We start from the raw sequence: 20,523 nt of genomic DNA, 5'->3' as shown, positions 1-20,523 counted from the left end.
AAGTGTAATCCTATTTATTAGCATCTTACATTTCAGGAAAATGTATCAAAATTGCTTCACAAACTACTTTTTGAATGTGTCACTTATATAGGCAAATACAGCAGCAAGATTCCGAAAATATTAATAAAATAAATGATCAATCTGCTTTTTGGTAGTGTTGAGGGAAGATTATGGATCATTGTTCCACATTTTCATTTCTTACTGTCCTTGCAGGCCAGTGAGAGAACTCCCTGCTGTTCTTTGGAAAGTGCCATGGGATCTTAAATATCTAACTGACCAGATAGATGGGGTCTCTGTTTCACATCTCATCTATAACACTCACTCAGTAATGCTGGCAACCTAGATTATGGAGGTGCTGGAATGAGGCTTGAACCCACAACCTTCTAACTTAGAGACAAGAATGCTACTAACTTAGCTAACACCATAACAAAAAATCAACATAAAAATAAAGCTCTCACCAAAAATGCATTGTTTTCCAAACCATTGAAAATCATAGGAAATTTAGCATAGAAGGATTTGATCGATTATGCCTGTACCACCTGGATTTATCTATTTTACTGCCTTTTCCCTAGTTCATTTTTTGCTCTTTTGAAATACCTAGTCAGTTTAATTTTAAGTGAAATTTATAGTCTTTATCACAATAGCCGCATGTAAAAAAAATTCCATGTCTGAATAGAATCATAGAAACTTACAGTACAGAAGGAGGCCATTTGGCCCATTGTGCCTGTGCTAGCTCTTTGAAAGAGCAGTTGTGCATAGTCCCACATCCCTGCTTTTTGTCTGTAACCCTGTAAGTTCCTCATCCTCAAGTACCCGTCCAACTCCCTTTTAAAATTATTTATGGAATCTGCTTCCACCACATTTTCCAGTAGAGCGTTCCAGCTCCTGACAACTCTGGGTGAAAACATTTCTTCTCATCTCCCCTCTAGATCTTTTGCCAATGATTTTAAATCTATAACCTCTGGAAATCTATAATGCCAGAGGGAATAGTTTTTCTCTCTCTACTCTATTAAAACCGCTCCTCATTTTGAAAACCTCCATTCGGTCACCCCTTAAACTTCTCTGTTCCAAGGAGAACATTCCTAACTTTTCCAACCTCTCCTCATAACTGGTCACTCATCCCTGGTAACGTCCTGGTAAACCTCCTCTGTACTCTTTCTAATACTTTTTCATCTTTCCTAAAGTGTGGTGCCCAGAATTGTCCACAATAGTCCAGCTGAGGCCTAACCAGTGATTTATAAATTTCTAGCATGATCTCTTTAGCTTTTATATTCTATACCTCTGTTTATAAGCCCAAGTAACCCATATTCTTTTTTAACTATCTTATTAACTTGCCCTGCCACCTTTAAGGATTTGTGTATATGGACACCAAGGTCTCTCTGTTTATCTGCATTTTTCAAAATCGTGCCATTTATAATATACTGTCTTTCCATATTAGTCCTCCCAAAGTGCATCACTTCATGTTCCACATTGAATTCCATCTGCCATCCTGGCTAAGTCATCCTGAAGTCTATAACTATCCTCATCACTACTACTTTGCCAAATTTTGTATCATCTGCAAAATAGTCCTCTGTGTGGGGGGGAAAAAACTCTGAATGTCCCCTTTGTTCTACTGCTGATAATCCATCTATGCCCCGCTGTTACCAGTTCCCCAACCAGTAGAAACAACTCTTCACTATTTACACTCTGAAAATCTTGGGCAATTTTTAAAAGCTCAATTGGTCAGCCCCCCCCCCCCCAACACTGCCTCTCTCTCTCTCACACACACACACACACACTCTAATTTTCAGAGCCTGTATAACTCCAACCATTTCTTCCCGGTATCTATCTAGTGAATCTTGGCCATACTCTTTCCACAGCTATAATGTCCTTCCTGAAAATGTTTTTTTTTTTAAATGGGAATTATTCAGGAAAAAGTGGGAGCCATTATTTGAAAATGTGTGAACAGCTGACTTATGTAATTCTGAGTCATAGAGTTTTACAGCACAGAAAGAGGCCCTTCGGCCCATCGTGTCTGCGCCGCCCATCCATCCCTGTCCAGTCTAATCCCATTTTCCAGCATTTGGTCCATAGCCTTGTATGCAATGGCATTTCAAGTGCTCATCCAAATGCTTCTTGAATGTTGTGAGGGTTCCTGCCTCCACCACCCTTTCAGGCATTGAGTTCCACATTCCAACCACCCTCTGGGTGAAAAAGTTCCTCCTCAAATCCCCTCTAAATCTCCTGCCCCTTACCCTGAATCTATGCCCCCTTGTTATTGACCCCCCCACTAAGGGGAAAAGTTCCTCTTTATCTACCCTATCTATGCCCCTCATTATTTTGTACACCTCAATCAGGTCCCCCCTCAGCCTTCTCTGCTCCAAGGAAAACAACTTCAGCCTGTCCAGCCTCTCTTCATAGCTGAGGCGCTCCATCCCAGGTAACATCCTGGTGAATCTTCTCTGCACCCTCTCCAAAGCAATCACATCCTTCCTATAGTGAGGCGACCAGAACTGCACACAGTACTCCAGCTGTGGCCTCACCAGCGTTTTGTACAGCTCCATCATAACCTCCCTGCTCTTATATTCTATGCCTCGGCTAATGAAGGCAAGTATCCCATATGCCTTTTTAACCACCTTATCTACCTGCTCCGCTGCCTTCAGGGATCTATGTACATGTACACCAAGGTCCCTCTGACCCTCTGTACTTCCTAGGGTCCTACCACTCATTGTGTATTCCCTTGCCTTATTTGTCCGTCCAAAATGCATCACCTCGCACTTTTCAGGGTTAAATTCCATTTGCCACTTTTCCGCCCATCTGACCAACCCGTTTATATCGTCCTGTAGCCGGAGGCTTTCCTCCTCGCAATTTACCACCCCACCAATTTTCGTGTCATCTGCGAACTTACTGATCATACCTTTTACATTTTCATCCAAATCATTTATGTAGATCACAAACAATAAGGGACCCAGCACCGATCCCTGAGGTACCCCACTGGACACAGGCTTCCAGTCACAAAAGCAACCTTCGACCATCACCCTCTGCCTCCTGCCACTCAGCCAGTTTAGGATCCAACGCGCCAAGGCACCCTGGATCCCATGGGCTCTTACCTTCTTGACCAGTCTCCTATGCGGTACTTTGTCAAAAGCTTTACTGAAGTCCATGTACACCACATCCACAGCATTTCCCTCATACACCCCACTAGTCACCCCCTCGAAAAATTCGATCAGATTTGTTAGACATGATTTACCCTTGACAAAGCCATGCTGACTATCCCCGATTAATCCTTGCCTCTCCAAGTGGAGATTAATTTTGTCCCTCAGAATTTTTTCCAATAATTTCCCCACCACAGATGTTAGACTCACTGGCCTGTAATTCCCTGGTTTATCCCTGCTACCCTTCTTGAATAATGGTACTACGTTAGCTGTTCTCCAGTCCTCTGGTACATCCCCTGTGGCCAGAGAGGTTCTGAAAATTAGTGTCAGAGCCCCTGCAATCTCCTCCCTTGCCTCCCACAGCAGCCTGGGATACATCTCGTCCGGGCCTGGGGATTTATCCACTTTTTGGCCCGCTAAAACCGCTAGCACCTCCTCCCTCTCGATGCTAATATGTTCAAGTATGTCACAGTCCCCTTGCCCGATTTCTATGTCTGCATCGTCTTTCTCCATAGTGAACACAGATGCAAAAAATTCATTTAAAACCCCGCCTACATCCTCTGGCTCTACACACAGATTGCCACTTTGGTCCCTAATGGGCCCTACCCTTTCCCTGGTTATCCTCTTGCCCTTAATATACTTATAAAACATCTTAGGATTTTCCTTTATTTTGCTCGCCAGTGTTATTTCATGGCCCCTCCTCGCCCTCCTAATTTCTTTTTTAAGTATGCCCCTGCACTTTTTATACTCCTCTAGGGCTTCTTCTGTCTTTAGTCTTTTGTAACTGCCAAAAGCCCCCCTCTTATTTCTAATTGATCATGAACAAAAACAATATTGCATATTTGTGTATTTTGGCAATTTATGTTTTGTGCAGCTCTGATAAGCAAATTAAAAGATAATGGAAAGTTGATGGAGATTAATTGGTGAAACGTATGTGTATGTTTCTGTATACATGCCATTCCAAGGAACAAAGTAGTAGGTATGGCTCTTGGTTGCAGGGCTGTTTTTTTCTACCCGGTCTGACAATATTTTGTGGAAGAAATAAATATTAACTGAATTGGTTTTATCTACATTTAAGTGTTTTTTCTGTAAAGTATCTTTTGCTTTTCGTTTCAGTAACATGGCTTCAATAACTTTATAAATTCTGTACAGTGTGTACTACCTCAAAATTGCCACAAGATGGCAGAAGTTGTCTACTTAGAATTTTTCTTTTACTCTTATTGGACACTATGATTTCTACATTTGTTTATTAACCTGCATTGTTCAATATATTCTAACAAGAGTAAAAAACAAGCTTTGAAGTTTTGGCCTTTTCTCCAGACAGGATAATAATATAGATTCCACATCTTCCTATAAAGAGTACAGTCAACAAGAGGCACCCGAACTGAAACAGGGTAAGTTAAATTGGCATTGGAATGTTGCATTTAATTTTAAAAATTATTTTTGAGACTTGTGTGTATCCTTTTTAAAAGTCAAGGTGGCTTGAGTTAACATTTTGGCAGAATTATAAATAAGATCAAGGAAACAATTTGACCTTTGCCTAAAGTTTGACTTCTTGATTTCCTTAACTTTTATTTCTATCAAAATGGATGTCATCCGATAACAGTATAATAAATCTTTAATAATTTATTACAATAATCAAAATTAGGCTGATAGGTCAACTGTTATTAGAATTGCCATTTTGTGTATATCCAAATAAGAAATGTTTCTGGTTTCAAAAATTGTATTTTGGGTTAATGAACACAAGAGGGTGCCATTTTACAGGCATTGCTTAAGTGTTGTACCCTTTGCATAAGTTATGTCGTAGATTCCATTCCAGTGATTTCTTCCGATTCCTGATTTTTTTTTATTTATTATAAACTGTAAATTGTGGAACCGTAACAAATTAAGAGTTAAGCAATTTTGCATTGGTTAATCCTATAAAAAAATAATGAGGAATTTTCCTGTGCACATTTATTTAATGGAGTACGGCAAAATATACCTCTCTTGTATCCAGAAACCCAAATGAACTTCTGTTGGAAAAAGCAGGACAGGGTATATATACTTGCCAATCATCAGTGTTTTATGCTGATAGTATTTTAGAGGTCTGGATAGGGTGTCAGGATTTGCACACAAAAATCAATGTGGACTGGCCCCACTCACATTGTCACTCCTACAAGAGTACTGCCGCTACTGGAAGGGATCCTGGCTGCTGTGTACTGTACAGGAATGCTTGCAAGGATAGGACTTTCCACTCGTGTTATGCTGCAGCCAGCATCCCTTCCATTAGCAGCAAGACTCTGGTAGAGATGGTGCTGAGGGGACTAGCAGGAGGAAATGGATGGCAATGAAGGAGAAAGGTGAAAGAAGGAATGGATGGCAAGATAGTGGAGACGTGATAGTAATGAAGAGATGAGGGAGGGGAAAATGGCTAAGAACTGGTTTGAACTTTGGGGGGTTGAGGGAAAAAAGAAGAGAGCCAGCATGACTGGGAAGGGCAAAAGAAATCAACTTGAATCGGGGTTGGGGGGGGGGGAGAGGAGGCGGGTTCCTGTTTGAACTAGGTTGGAGAGAGAGAAAAGAGTGCCAGGTTTATTGGGGGTTGGGGGGAAGAGCCTGAAAAGGGGGTTGAAGAAGATTGCTAGGTTGAATTGGGGAAAGAGACACATGCCATTGAGAGATTTGGAGTGAACTGGAGCACAGAAGGTTTGATATAGGAGAATGACTCTTGAGGACATGACTTTTGGCGAAGTGATCTACTTGGTCTTTTTTTAATTTTTTTCTTTTTATATAAAAAAAAAACCAATTGTGAAGTATAAATGAGCTTAAAATTTGCCAGGATGTGTAATTTTCATTGTAAAAATTCAAAATATTTTGGGGCAACCCCTGCCTTAAATGTATACCAATTACCTCGACCCATGGATTTCTCCCTTCAGACTTTCATGTACCTGTACTGATTAAAAAAAGAACAAGTGGAGAAATGTTGAGTGTGCCTACAGCTTAAATCACAAATCTCTGTAACTACAGGTACTTGTTTTTGTATGACATAAGCTTATAAGCAGGGCTTTTTTGCGTTAGTTTTTTGGGGGCTGTCAGTTGTGACTAGTTTTCTGGATTAGCGTGCATGTCCAGAACATTTCACAACTTCAATTCTACTCTATTTGTACGTAAACATTTTTTTCCTGAACAGCTGTGATAAATAGCTGAAGCATAGTCTTCACCTGTGATATCACTTCAGAAAACTGTCCATGTGGAGGATTCTGCCGTTACATATTACAGTAGTAATTTACAGCATGATGAAGTCATGTTGTTCCATATGTCACAAATACTTCTTTCAAGAAATGAAAATCTTTGTGCTTGACCTTTTACATACGTGCTATTCTACTGACATACTTACTCTAGCTGTTTAATTATGCATTTTTGTTCCCTTGCACAATCAGCAGAAAAGCCTGTGAACTGTATCGTTTCTGGCTACAGGTAGTAGAAAATCCTACACTAACACATGTGATAGTCTTACAGTTGACATATTGCAGAAAGTTGAACATTTTCTTAGCTACATTTCCTTGTTTACACCCATGCCATGCTGTGGCACTTGAAATGTAAATGCTACAGGTCAAACTAATGCTGTAACAATTGCCCTCTGACTTTGAAACTTTGAACCTTCTCAACAGTACAAATTTGAAACTGTTATCCTTAATTTAGTGATGATGCACCGTTCATTCATATCAATTATATGTAGATTATTTTAAAAGAATCCAAAGTGTTAAAAGTATTTGCAGTGTTTCAAACTGATTTTGCTATTGCACTTTACCAGCTTTAACAATCTGAAATGCACAAAGATAAAGTTGGAGGAAAAGCTTTGCTGCTTTTGTGACACTTTACCAAGCTTTCTATGCAGTGGAGATTTAATTAGTCTGGGAAGGTGAATCCTATTCTATATTGGGCATGTTGTATTGCATAGGCAGAGACAAAGGCTTTTTTAAATTGACATCCAGAAGAGCAGCAACCTTGAATATCAAAATGGAGATAACCAGTGCCTTACTGGGTACGTTAACTACTGGAATATAAATCTTGTCCTAGCTCAGTGACTGTTCCAAATGTATTCTAACTTAAACCAAGACAACGCAGCATATTTAAGATACAAAACAAAACTTGAAATCAGAAAAAATCTATATAGCCCATTTATTTAATTCCTTGCTATCCACCACATAGTTTGCACAGCTATAGTTGCTGCAAGATTATCTGCTGAGATGAACAACCAGAAGTTAAAACTGCCTGAAAAACTGAAATTTCTCTAGCGAAGATAACCAAGCAAAACTCTAGTGTAGTAAACCATCATTATATCTATTCTACCCTAACAAAATACATTCCACGGATGACATTTCTACACTCTCAGAAGGACTGGAAATGTATTGATATTGATAATTTAGCCTCCTTGTTAGAGTATTTTCAAGATGACAGCCATTATTGCAAGGGGTGGCTTAGTATTAAAGCACTCGAGGCTTCATTGTAGCGAGATTAAAATTAAAATGTCTGCCTTTGATATAAAGGATACATTTTAAGGAATACAGAATATTTTTTATTTGGAAGGTAGCCCTCTAATTCACTGGTAATCATATGAAAGTTATATTTGCTAACATTTGTAGAATACTGCATTTTGCGGTTCCTTACTGAATATCCTGTGACTTTGATATATAAATTAGTTGTGCAAGGCTAGTTGAACAACATTTCAGCCAAGAATTTTCTTAGTAGTTTTGGCATGAGGTGTCTGTGTGTGTTGTACAACTACCTTCATCCATGCACAACTCAGTGTGTAGCTCTTGATGCTCAGCCTCTAGATGGTAAAATCTCCATTTAAAAAAAATAAAGATGATTTCAAAGTGAAAAAAGCCAAACGCACAGTACAAACCAAATCCCTTTGGTGCCCAAGTATGTGTCTTTTTATCTTTACCCACTTGTGAATTTGATCATCATAACCCACCCTTGAGTTTCACCTAGTTTATAGTGATGAGTCAAGTTGCTGAGCAAGGCAGTAGAAAAGGGTGGGTTTTGTCTTTTTTTGCTTGACATTCTTATGGTGAAGTTAGGAAATTCAATTTTTGAAATGTTATATTTAAGTTGTTTTATTGTACATTGTGAAGAGGAGGCAGATCCAAGGTTGGTTCCATGAACACCCCTGGGAGGCCAGGGGTGTTCATGGAACTGTGGCCATATTTTCTTCTTGTTGACACTGTCTCACAGTGCAAATGGGATGGTTCTACAGTTAGAGGAATTAACTCCAGACCCTTGTGCTACATTCCAAATGCTATTCTGAACACAGTTGGGTTATTAGGGTGGGACTGGGGCATGGAGGAATGGTTTTAACTCTGGTATGAAATTCATACTTTCTCTTCAGGAAGCCACAAGTTCAAACACCACTGAGAAGCTTAAATGATCTAGGAGATAATTCTATGTAATAGGAACCTTTCCATGCCAGTTGAGAGGGTGCCATTGATGGGATTTGTGGAGGTGAATTGGTATAAAAACTAGTGCAGTTATTGGGGAGGGGTGGCATCCTTGAAGGCCAGCATTTATCCTCTAAACCACATTAATTTTAATAAACATTCAAACCAATGATTTGTTCACTTAGATTTAAATATTTACACATTTCATTTAACTTCCACTTTAATGTTCTGGAAATTCTGAATGTTATGTGGTATAAAAATGCAGTGGTCTTTTGTGATCTTAATTCAGCAAGGTTTCTGTGTTATTGAACAATGCACTGATCACACCTGACTCCATTAGCTGTTTTTTTCTCTTGTAGATTAAATGCTACTGCATAAACATCTTAATACATAAAACTGGTTAATTTTAATTGGATCATAATGATATCAAGAGCTTGCCGTGTGTGGAATGTTACTAGTTCAGTAATGTATCATTTGAAATGAAGATACAACAGCTGGATTTTCTTGTTGCATTCTTGGTACTGTATTATTTTATTTACAAAGCTCTATGAAATGTGTATTTTTAGTTAAATGATATGCATTTAGTCAGTAAATAATATGGATTTGTCCTTTCTGAATCAGGTGGGGCCTCTGGAGATGAAAGTGATGCCCTTAGCATAAATGCTGAAGCATATGATAGTGACATTGAACAAAACTGCAATGAACAAGAAGACAATACAGACTTGGTACTTCAGAAAAGTACGACAACTCGTGTTGGTGTTGAAGATGAGATTCAAAAGGACATTGAAAAGAGTGTAAATGAGATTCTAGGTTTGTCGGGCTCTACCACGGGGAGAGATCAATCAGCTGGTTCTCCCAATCCTGATGGGGATGGTCTTCAACCTTCAGCACAGCAGCTGGAACTGCTAGAACTAGAAATGCGAGCCAGAGCAATCAAGGCTCTAATGAGAGCTGGTGACCCCAAAACACAGTCTTAAGAGTTACAGCTATGTTGGTACAGCAGTTAAGAGAAGGTGTGAACTATTATAATTAACACTACAGGCCAAACTGAATACTAGAGAACTCTCCCCTGCTCCCTCTCTCGCCCTTTGCCTCCCTCCCCCCAAATTGCAAATTTACTTGCTTTGTGCTTCCTCTTTGCTAGGAAATCGTTTTGATGTTATTTTGTTTTACATAGCTGAGCTCCATTAGCAATTCAGTAGCAAAATATGGAACTCAAATTTGCTGTTGGAAATATTTTGTAAAATGCTATGCTGTAATAATGGGTACAGATATTTTGAACTTGTGCAAAGTATGCTCATGAACATAGTGCCTAATAATTAATTGTACTCTGGATGGCCTGGCAGTGAAACAGTAAGTAACAACTTCTCATTCAGTCAAATGTTTACATCCTAGTGCTGGTGTAGATGTGATATTTTTGTCAACTTTTAACTAATGGGAAACAAATGCCCATCTTGCTATCTGAGCAGAGTCTTACCAGTTAACTGGAGTCAGCACTTTGGAGGAGTCTTCACACTAACTGAGGTAAAGTAACAGAAGGGGAGAGAAGTGCTATAATTTAAAGAGTAAAGCACATTTTTAAAAATGTGTTTTAATGCCTTGTAATGTTTAGCACTATTATAAAATTACAATGATTTTGAATGTCATTATTTGTACATCTCTGAACTGTGATATAGTAAGAGGCTGCCAAACACTTGATACTTTAAAAAAATTAAAAAAAAAAAAAAAAAAATAGGTCTTCTAGTGGCAGCCCTATTTGAAGTCAATAAAGTAAAGTAGTTCTAAATTACACATATCTAAAAATGTTTAAATAGGGTTATCGGTGAAGAAATCAGGCACATCTATGGATCAAGGAGCTCTCCTAAACGTTATTGTACATGTGTTGCAGGGAAATATATTTGTCCAGCAGAAATTTTGTTTTTTACTGTAAGTTTAGTTTTTAAAAAACGTATTAATTAATAAGTTGAAAATGTTAGGACCACATTTGTTTCATTTACCTGTTTTTTAAGTTAACTTCAAAATGTGAAGTGATTGCATGCTCACTTGTGATTGCTGTTATTCAGTAGAGTTGAAGATGAATGTTCTTCAGTATATTGGAGCATGAGAAAACAATTTATTGAATGATCTGAAAACTTCCATTATGTCTTTAAAAAAAAAAAAGGCATATTTTAATTTGATTTGAGAAAAAAAATGTTATGATTGTTTTAGTTGAAAGCTCCATTTTCAAGATGAGCTCCTGAAAATGAAATGGCACCAATTTAGCTTGGATCTGAAAACATACTATTTGTATGTAATAAAAGAAGATTGCATTATTTTAAAATTCTATCTTGCAAACAACCAGTTGTTTGTATTATATATTTTAAGAAGCTTATTGTTTCCTGGATTGATAAAATTAATTTTTTTAAGACTCTCCATAGCTTTTAATTTTTGGAAACCCTGCAAGCTGCTTCCTACTTTACAAGCTACTTCTACTGAAACGTGCTCCTTTAAGGAGAATGGAACAGAATTTTCTCTGGTGAAAGTAGCCACAGGCATCTGTCTAGATTCAACAGAGCAATCATTCCATGCGCTGTTGAGATTTGAGAACATCCCTGGAAAGCAGAATGGCATTTTCTAGTGTTTACTGTTATATTAATTGTGGGTCTTTGACATCATCTCAGTTGTTTAGATTCAAATGCAATTAAACCACAATGTGGTATGAAAATTTTTCAATAGCTTGAATGTGCCTCCTTTAATGTTGGTTTGAATTGTACAGGCTTGCATTACATAACCACCTAGTAATTGTTAATGAGTTGGCATTTATACTACGAGTTGATGTTGACTGAAGTACTATTTTGAAAGTGTATTTGTCCTCATGGTTTTTTAAATAAGATCAACAATTAGCATAAGTTTTATTAGCCTGCAAAGATCCTGTTGAAACAAGGACATTGAGAACCACTTGTGAGAGATGGAAGTTTATGGAAGACTTTGGCAACACACGAGTTACTGAATTATAAATTGGATGCTAGAGACTTCAAATCAAAATTGTGTTGAATATTTTTATATCTCAACCCATATTTGAACTTTTTTTTCCCTTTCCATATTTTTGCTGCAACCTACTTTTAAGTCTACCCACCTAATCATTGTGCATCTATCAAGTCTGTTTCTGGTATTTTTCTATATGCTGTCTAGTAGTCGATACCCTGCTGATCATTAGGTTCTGATCAACATTCATGATGAGATAAAGAAGTATGAAAAAAACCACAAGCACAAAGCAATTGTTAGTTTGTGAGCATCATCAGTTAAAATATTGCCTTTCGTGTCCGCGGGATGTCCCAAAGCACTTCACAGCAAATAAATTACTTTTTTAAAAGTGTAATCACCATTGTCATGTAGGGAAACTTTCTAATTTTACTGGCTTGAGTTCTGCTCAGCCTCAAAATCAAACATTTTCTCTGAGCCTGGGATGCTGGGATTTTTATTGTCATTTTTATGGAAAAATTCTGTGTGATTTGTTTCCATCATGGGAGACGTAGTTTTCACCCTATTCCTGTGGAATTATAACCGCATAGTACACCAAAACAAACCGGGCAGGACATTTACAATGGTGAGGTGCAGCAGCAGGGAAGGGGAGAGAAACAAAAGTAAAATCTTTTTCGGCACATTACAGTATACAGATGTTCACAGTGGGACAAGAAGGGAATGTTTGAGGTGTGTTGATGCTTACATTGCATTACATTTGATGTTTCCCACATTACAACAGTGACTACACTCCCAAAGTAGTTCATTGGCTGTAAAGCGCTTTGAGACGTCCGATGGTCGTGAAAGGTGCTATATAAGTGCAAGTCTTTTAGTTTGGACATTACGGCGGCAGTCAGCCAGGTTCAGGGCATGATGAATGACCTAGTCATTTCGACTCATTGGTGTGGTTAAAACCTACCTGGTGCAGTGCTATACCAATGGCCACTTTACAAAGAACTACGAATCCAACATGGGAAGTAATGAGAGAAAATTTGTAATCATGTAAATAACTGGGGGAGGGGGTAGAATAAACACATTACTTGCATCTGAATTAAATATACTTGCATCAGAAATAAATATTGTTAAATCCAATAAAACAAGTATAGGGTAAAATAAATTGAATAGTGTAATTAAATTGAAAATAGAGTTTGGGGAGAGAAGAATAAAGTTACTTGATCTTAAGCAGGTTTTATGAAGTGGTAGCAAGTCAGTATACCTTTCTGATTTGGATGGTGTAATCGTGGGTTACACTGGTCTTGCATCTGAGACCAGAGTTTGAATACAACACAGGCTTAATAGGGTGAACATTTCCTCTATTTGTTGGTTGTAAGGCCTATATATGAAATGTTTAGGTAGCTTCAACCCAGTTCCTTTTTGAGTATAGGCCCATAGTACAAAACTATGGGCAATTTCATTAACAAATGCTATAAAGATTGTGTAGAAAGTGGAAAAAGTCACATTTGTAGTGTATGTGGGTCCTCTTCTGAGGTTGTGGCTGAAGCTCATTATTGAGGCAGAATAAAGGGAGTTATCTCAGATTTGGTTGTACTTGATGCTGTTACTTGGCTGACAAAAGTGGAAAAAATATTCAGTCCCCGACACACATCTTTTGCCTTGACCATAAAATCTAAAAGTGATAAAAACAAACTTCAACCGCTTAAATGGAAAAATTCTTAATGTAATTGCCCAATAATTCAGTAAAATTGCATGAGATAATAGCTGGTGTTACAGCAAACATCTTCAGAAACTGATGACTTAATTTTATTTTATATCCTAATAAAGCGATACTGACATTGCTGATGATTAATGTTTAAGATAGTGTCACAAATAAAAATTATTAATTGCACCTTCTATTCAACATGTCTCATCAGAAAAGCCTCAAAGAATCTATTCAGGGACGATATGACTACACCAAAAATGTAAAAGACCAACAATCCAAATTGGCTAATTTCATCAACCAGATGAAATTTCTCAAAACACAGATCCCAAAATAATAGTGATGAGAATTTGATTCTCTTTAGGATTTGGCTATGCATGACCAGAGCTAAAGTATTCTTGAAACCAAATGAGCAAGATTCAAAAAATATTTTTAAAAATTCTAAATGCACAGCAAATCAATGGGCATCTGAAAGAAAGAGACAAGGCGATGTTAATGTATCAGGTAGGACTCTTCAGCAAAATTGGCAGAGTCAGGATGGAGTAGTCCCTTAAACTGGAATACAATATAGATTCCTCCTGATGGACTTCCCTATCATCATGTGCCTGAACTCTTGATGTTAATCTAACATTGCTCATTCCTGCTCCACTGCATGCCCATGAAAACTCCTGACATGAACTGAAGTGCCTCTGCCTCCCAGCCCATCTCTTCCCAGCTTCTGCTCCACACTACCATCCCCCTTATCCCCTTCTCTGATTACTTCCCATCCAGATCTCCCTGACAAACAGTTTCCCACCCAGTTTCCAGCCTCATCCTATATTAATTCCCCGCTGAGCTCTTCCTTAGTCACCCCAAGTGCTTGTCCTTACTGGACTAGCTCACAGTTTCTTAGTGTTTCAAGCTGGAGATGCTTTGCTTTCTCCATTTCAGTACATGCTGTGGTTCTATTCCAGTAGTCACCTCAACTAGTTCATTCATTTTTCCCTGTGCCTCCCCCACCCACTTTGCTTCTCTGGAGCTAATTTAAACCTCTTCCCCTTTGCTTGCATACGTACCATCTCTGCTCCCCTCTCCCCAACCAGTTGAAGGCCAGCTACCCTCCCTCTCCATATTAACTTTAAAAGTATTAGCCGTGGCTCAGTAGTAGCATGTGGTAAACCACTGTTTGTATTCCACTGTTATCAGGTGGGCCCTGTCTGGTCTATAAAAGTGCGGTTTGCACTCAGCGCAGACTTGGCAGTTCCTGGTCATGGTCCTGACCCCCTCAATAGAGTAAGGCAGGTTGCGGGCCTTGATGAAGTGGAAGAACCTGGTGACCCCCGGGTGGCAGAGGTCATTGTGGAGGGCCCGCAGTCTATCGATCTGCGTGCTGGCGCAGGTGCCACGCGATAGCGCATCCGGGGGTTCATTGAGCTTCCCGGGCCGGTACAAGATCTCGTAATTGTAGGTGGAAAGTTCGATTCTCCACCTCAAGATCTTGTCATTTTTGATTTTGCCCCTCTGCTTGTTGTTAAACATGAAAGCAACTGAACGTTGGTCAGTGAGCAGGGTAAATCGTTTTCCGGCCAGGTAGTGCCTCCAATGACGCACAGCCTCCACAATTGCCTGGGCCTCCTTCTCAACAGCGGAGTGTCTGGTCTCCGGGCCTTGGAGGGTTCGTGAAAAGAAGGCCACGGGTCTCCCCGCCTGATTGAGGGTAGCGGCCAGGGCAAAGTCGGACGCGTCGCTTTCCACCTGGAAGGGGATGGATTCGTCCACTGCGTGCATGGTGGCTTTGGCAATGTCTCCCTTGATACGGTGGAAGGCTAAGCGGGCCTCTGCCGTCAAGCGCATCATAGCACTCCCGCCTCTTGAGTCAGAGGTTGAGCACATAATCCAGGTTGATTCTCCAGTGCTGTACTGTTGTAGGTGCCGTGTTTCGGATGAGACTTTAAACCAGGTGGACGTAAAAGATCCCAGAGCAATGTTGGAAGACGAGCAGTGGAGATCTCCCCGTGTCTCCTGGCCAATATTTATTCCTCAACCAACATCACTGAAACATCTGGTTATTATCACATTGTTGTTTGTGGGACCTTGCTGTATGCAAATTGGGTGCCGTGTTTCCTACATTATAACACTCATTACATTTCAGAAGTAATTGGCTGCAATGTGCTTTCGGATGACCTGAGAGCGTGAAAGATGCTATATTAATGCAAGTCTTCAATATTTGTTTGTATCCAAACAAGGCCCACTCCATCCATTGCCTTACCTGCAGGAACATCTTGGGCTTGCCTGAAACCTGGCTCACCGCCAGTAACTCTCCCATCACAGAGGTTGCCCCTCCTGGATTCACATTCTGTATGTTTTGCCCCAACCGCAGAGGCCTGTCCTCCTTTTCTTCAAACTTGCTGTATGTTCAAACACCTGCCTCAAGCTGGAGATGCTTTGCCCTTTGCCACGTTCTCCTCCTTTAAGATCCTGCTTGTCTACTCCCCTTCTAGACCCAGTGTTTTTTTTTAATCAGAGGCAGCAGTGGAAGTGGAGGATTGTACAGGATCTGAGGGGGCTAAGATGATGGCTGCCATCTTTGTAATGCCAGATTCAAGATTGTTTGAGCTCCTAATATCTGAATACACTGGTTTTGTGGTCTCCAAAATACTTTCCCTTGCATCAACTAATGAGAGTGCATTTTGGTTGCGATACATTTGTAGTTTTGTGAGCTGTCTAATTAATCCATTTGTCTTGAGCAAGAACAAATAGTAAAGCAAGAACTTTACTCATGCCCTCAGGATGGCCCAAAGCACTTTACAACCAATGGATTATTTTTGAAGTGCAGTCAATGTTGTGTAGGCAAATATGATGGTCAATTTGTACACAAGACTGCACAAACGACAAATTAATAATCTGATTTTCTTTTTGTGTTGGTTGAGGGAAAAATGTTGGCCAAGACACCAGCAAAACTCCTTTCTTCAAATAGTGCCATTTGGATCTTTTACATCCACCTGAGCAGGCAGATTGGATTCAATTTAATATCTCTGCACCTCTGACAATGCAGCATTGTCTCAGTACAGCACTGAAGTGTTAAACCAAGATTATATAATCCTGGAGTGGGGTTTGAATTCACAACCTCTGATTCTCGGGCAAGAACGCTACCAACTGAGGTGAGCTAGCACCTGGTCACTAATCTTGCTTTATTCCAGCCATAGAGGGAGTGCAATGAAGGTTCACCAGACTGGTTTCTGGGATGGGGGGGGGGGGGGCGTTTGTCCTATGAGGAGAGATTGAGTAGACTAGGCCTTTAGAAGAATGAGAGGTGATCTCATTGAAACATACAAAATTCTTACAGGGCTTGACAGGGTAGATGCAGGGAGGATGTTTCCCCTGGCTGGGGAATCTGGAACCAGGGGTCACAGTCTCAGAATAAGGGGTTGGCCATTTAGGACTGAGATGAGGAGAAATTTCTTCACTCAGAGGGTGGTGAATCTTTGGAATTCTCTACCCCAGAGGGCTGTGGAGGCTCAGTCATTGAGTATATTCAAGACGGAGATCGATAGATTTTTGAATATTAAGGGTATTAAGGGATATGGGAATAGTGCAGGAAAGTGTAGACGAGGTAGAAGATCAGCCATGATCTTCTTGAATGGCGGAGCAGGCTTGAAGGGCCACATAGCCGACTCCTGCTCCTATTTCTTATATGTTCTTAATATGAGATCCCAATAGCTGAGTCATTGAATATATTCAAGGCTGAGATAGACAGATTTTTGAGCAACAGGGGAGTCGAGGGTTATGGGGAACAGGCAGGAAAGTGGAATTGAGGCCAAAATCGGATCAGCCATGATTTGGATGCCTTTCCATTGTTCCCACAGGTCCTCCAAGTTAATGAGAAACCAAATTATTTGGGCCTCCCTACTGTCTCAAGATTTTCTGACTCAAACTCCACTTTGTATCAAATATTTTCTGCACCCAATAGCAAAAAGGTCCCATGTGAGCAATATTTATCACACATTTGACCCTGAGATAAGCTTGTGATCACATATCCGTTCCATCACCAAGATCGCCTACTTCCACCTCCTTAACATCGTCCGTCTCTGCCCCTGCCTCAGCTCATCTGCTCCTGAAACCCTCATCCAGCATTTATAAATGACACAATAATCTGTTTCAGTGAAATAAGAGAAAACACTGGAAAACTCAGCAGGCCAGGCAACATTGCTGGAGAGAGAAACAGAGTTAATGTTTCAGGTCTGTGATCCTTCTTCAGAACTGAGAAAAAAGCAGGAAATGAAACAGATTGAAAAGCAAGTGGGGCTGGGAAATGGAGGGGATGAAAGAACAAAAGGGAAGTTCTGTGAGGTGAAGAGACCTTGAGATATTCAAGGTGAGATGAGATGGTAATAGGACAGGTAAAAAGACAAAGGATGGCTCTAGATGAAGTGTGAAATGCGCTGGCAGAATGAAAGACAGCTGCCATGTGGGAGAAGGAAAAGGCACAAACCAAAAGTGTGGATAAAAAATATATAAAAATATAATAGGGGCCGAGGTTATGATCTGAAATTGTTGAACTCGATATTGAGTCCGGAAGGCTGTTAAGTGCCTAATCGGAAGATGAGGTGCTGTTCCTCGAGCTTACGCTGAGCTTCCATGGAACAATGCAAGAGGCCGCGGACGGTGAAACATAGAAGATAGGAGCAGGAGTAGACCATTCGGCCCTTCGAGCCTGCTCCGCCATTCAATGAGATCGTGGCTGATCATCCAAATTCAGTACCCTGTCCCTGCCTTCTCCCCATATCCCTTGATCCCTTTAGCCTTAAGAAATATATCTAACTCTTTTTTGAATATATTTAATGAACTGGCCTCCACCGCCCTCTGTGGCAGAGAATTCCACAGGTTCACCACTCTCTGGGTGAAGGAATTCCTCCTAATTTCAGTCCTAAATGGCTTACCCCTTATCCTTAGACTATGACCCCTGGTTCTGGACTCCCCGGCCATCATAAACATCCTTCTTGCATCTAGTCTGTCCAGGCCTGACAGAATTTTATAGGTTTCGATGAGATCCCCTCTCAATCTTCTAAACTCCAGTGAGTATAAGCCCAATCGACACAATCTCTCCTCATACGTCATTCCTGCCATCCCAGGTATCAGCCTGGTGAATCTTCGCTGCACTCCTTCCATGGCAAGAACGTCCTTCCTCAGGTAAGGCGACCAAAACTGCACACAATACTCAAGGTGCGGTCTCACCAAGGCCCTGTACAACTGTAGCAAGACATCCTTGTTCCTGTACTCGAACCCTCTTGCTACGAAGGCCAACATACCATTTGCCTTCTTAACCGCCTGCTGCACTTGCATGCTTACCTTCAGCGACTGGTGCACAAGAACACCCAGGTCTCTTTGCACTTCCCCTTCTCCCAATCTATTGCCATTCAAATAATAATCTGCCTTCCTGTTTTTGCCACCAAAGTGGATAACCTCACATTTATCTACATTATAGTGCATTTGCCATGTTTCTGCCCAATCACCCAACCTGTCCAAATCGTACTGGAGTTTCACGACATCCTCCTCACAGCTTATCCTCCTCACAGCTTACCCTCCCACCCAGCTTTGTGTCGTCTGCAAATTTGGAGATATTACATCCAATTCCCTCATCCAGATCATTAATATATATTGTGAACAGCTGGGGTCCTCGGACCGATCCTTGCGGTACCCCACTAGTCACTGCCTGCCACTCGGAAAACGACCCGTTTATTCCAACTCTTTGCTTTCTGTCCGCCAACCAGTTCTCTATCCAAGTCAATACCTTGCCCCCAATCCCATGTGCCTTAATTTTGCACTCTAATCTCTTATGTGGGACCTTATCGAAAGCCTTCTGAAAGTCCAAATACACCACATCCACTGGTTCTCCCTTATCTATTTTAACAGTTACATCCTCAAAATATTCCAGTAGATTAGTCAAGCATGATTTACCTTTTGTAAATCCATGTTGACTTTGTCCGATCCTGTCACTGCTTACCAAGTGCTCTGCTATTCCATCTTTTATAATAGATTCTAGCATTTTCCCCACTACCGATGTCAGGCTTACCAGTCTACAATTCCCCGCTTTTTCTCTACCACCTTTTTTGAATAGTGGGGTAACATTAGCTACCCTCCAATCCATGGGTACTGTTCCAGAGTTTATCGAGTTCTGGAAGATGACCAGCAATGCATCTACGATTTCTAGGGCCACTTCCTTAAGTACCCTGGGATGTAGATTATCAGGCCCTGGTGATTTATCGGCCTTCAGTCCCATCAATTTTCCTAACACCATTTCCCTACAAATACTGATTTCTTTCAGTTCCACCCTTTCATCAGACCCTATGTTCCCCGGCATCTCTGGGAGGTTATTTGTGTCCTCCTTTGTGAAGACAGAACCAAAGTATGAATTTAGTTGGTCTGCCATTTCTTTGTTTCCCATTATAAATTCCCCTGATTCTGACTGCAAGGGACCTACGCTTGACTTCACCAATCTTTTTCTCTTCACATATCTATAAAAGCTTTTACAGTCAGTTTTTATGTTCCCTACTAGCTTACTCTCATATTCTATTTTCCCTTTCTTAATTAATCCCTTTGTCCTCCTTTGTTGAATCCTAAACTGAGTGGGAATGGAGTGGTGAATTGAAATGACAGGTGACCGGATGGCCGGGGTCACCCTCACGGACTGAACGGAGGTGTTCCGCAAAGCGGTCACCCAATCTGCGTTTGGTCTCCCCAATGTAGAGGAGAACACATCGTGAGCAGCGAATACAGTATACTAGATTGCAAGAAGTACAAGTAAATCGATGTTTCACCTGGAAGGGTGCTGGGGTGATAGAGGATTGGATTAGGGTGTCTTGGAGGGAGCGGTTCCTATGGAATGCTGAAAGGGGAGGGGAGGGGAAGATGCGTTTGGTGGTGGGATCATGTTGGAAATGCGGAGGATGCTCCATTGAATGTGGAGGCTGGTGGGGTGAAAGGTGAGAACAAGGGGAACCGTATCGTGGTTCCGGGAGGGAGGGGCAGGGGTGAGGGCAGAAGTGCGGGAGATAGAACGGACACGGTCGAGGGCCGTGTCAACCACGGTAGAGGGGAATCCTCGGTTGAGGAAAAAGGAAGACATGTCGGAAGCACTGGTGTGGAAGGCGGGATCGTCGGAGCAGATGTGGCGGAGACGGAGAAACTGGGAGAATGGAATAGAGTCCTTACAGGAGCCGGGGTGGGAGGAAGTGTAGTCCAGGTAGCTGTGGGAGTCAGTGGGCTTGTAGTGAATGTTGGTCAATAACCTATCCCCAGAGATGGAGACGGAGAAGTCGAGGAAGGGAAG

The 20,523-nt window shown here is 40.9% G+C and overlaps 1 protein-coding gene across 5 annotated transcripts in view; it reads left to right on the top strand.

Annotated features, from left to right (window-relative positions):
• Window positions 1-11,264, top strand: part of caap1 (caspase activity and apoptosis inhibitor 1) — a 44,360-nt gene extending 33,096 nt beyond the window's left edge. For all 5 annotated transcript variants that reach the window (XM_085984139.1, XM_085984145.1, XM_085984142.1 and 2 more), the window contains 2 exons: window positions 4,455-4,528; window positions 9,179-11,264. In XM_085984139.1, the coding sequence (XP_085840265.1) occupies window positions 4,455-4,528; window positions 9,179-9,534 (430 nt within the window). In that variant the 3' untranslated portion in view covers window positions 9,535-11,264. The remainder of the gene's footprint in view (window positions 1-4,454; window positions 4,529-9,178) is intronic.
• The last annotated feature ends 9,259 nt before the right edge of the window (window positions 11,265-20,523 follow it).

The sequence above is a fragment of the Somniosus microcephalus genome, chromosome 1 (assembly GCF_052327205.1).
Source record: "Somniosus microcephalus isolate GS21.2 chromosome 1, FLI_Smic_1.0, whole genome shotgun sequence".
NCBI classification, from domain to species: Eukaryota; Metazoa; Chordata; class Chondrichthyes; order Squaliformes; family Somniosidae; genus Somniosus; species Somniosus microcephalus.
The sequence above is the reverse complement of the archived record's forward strand: the minus strand, read 5'-3'. Positions and strand labels throughout refer to the sequence as shown.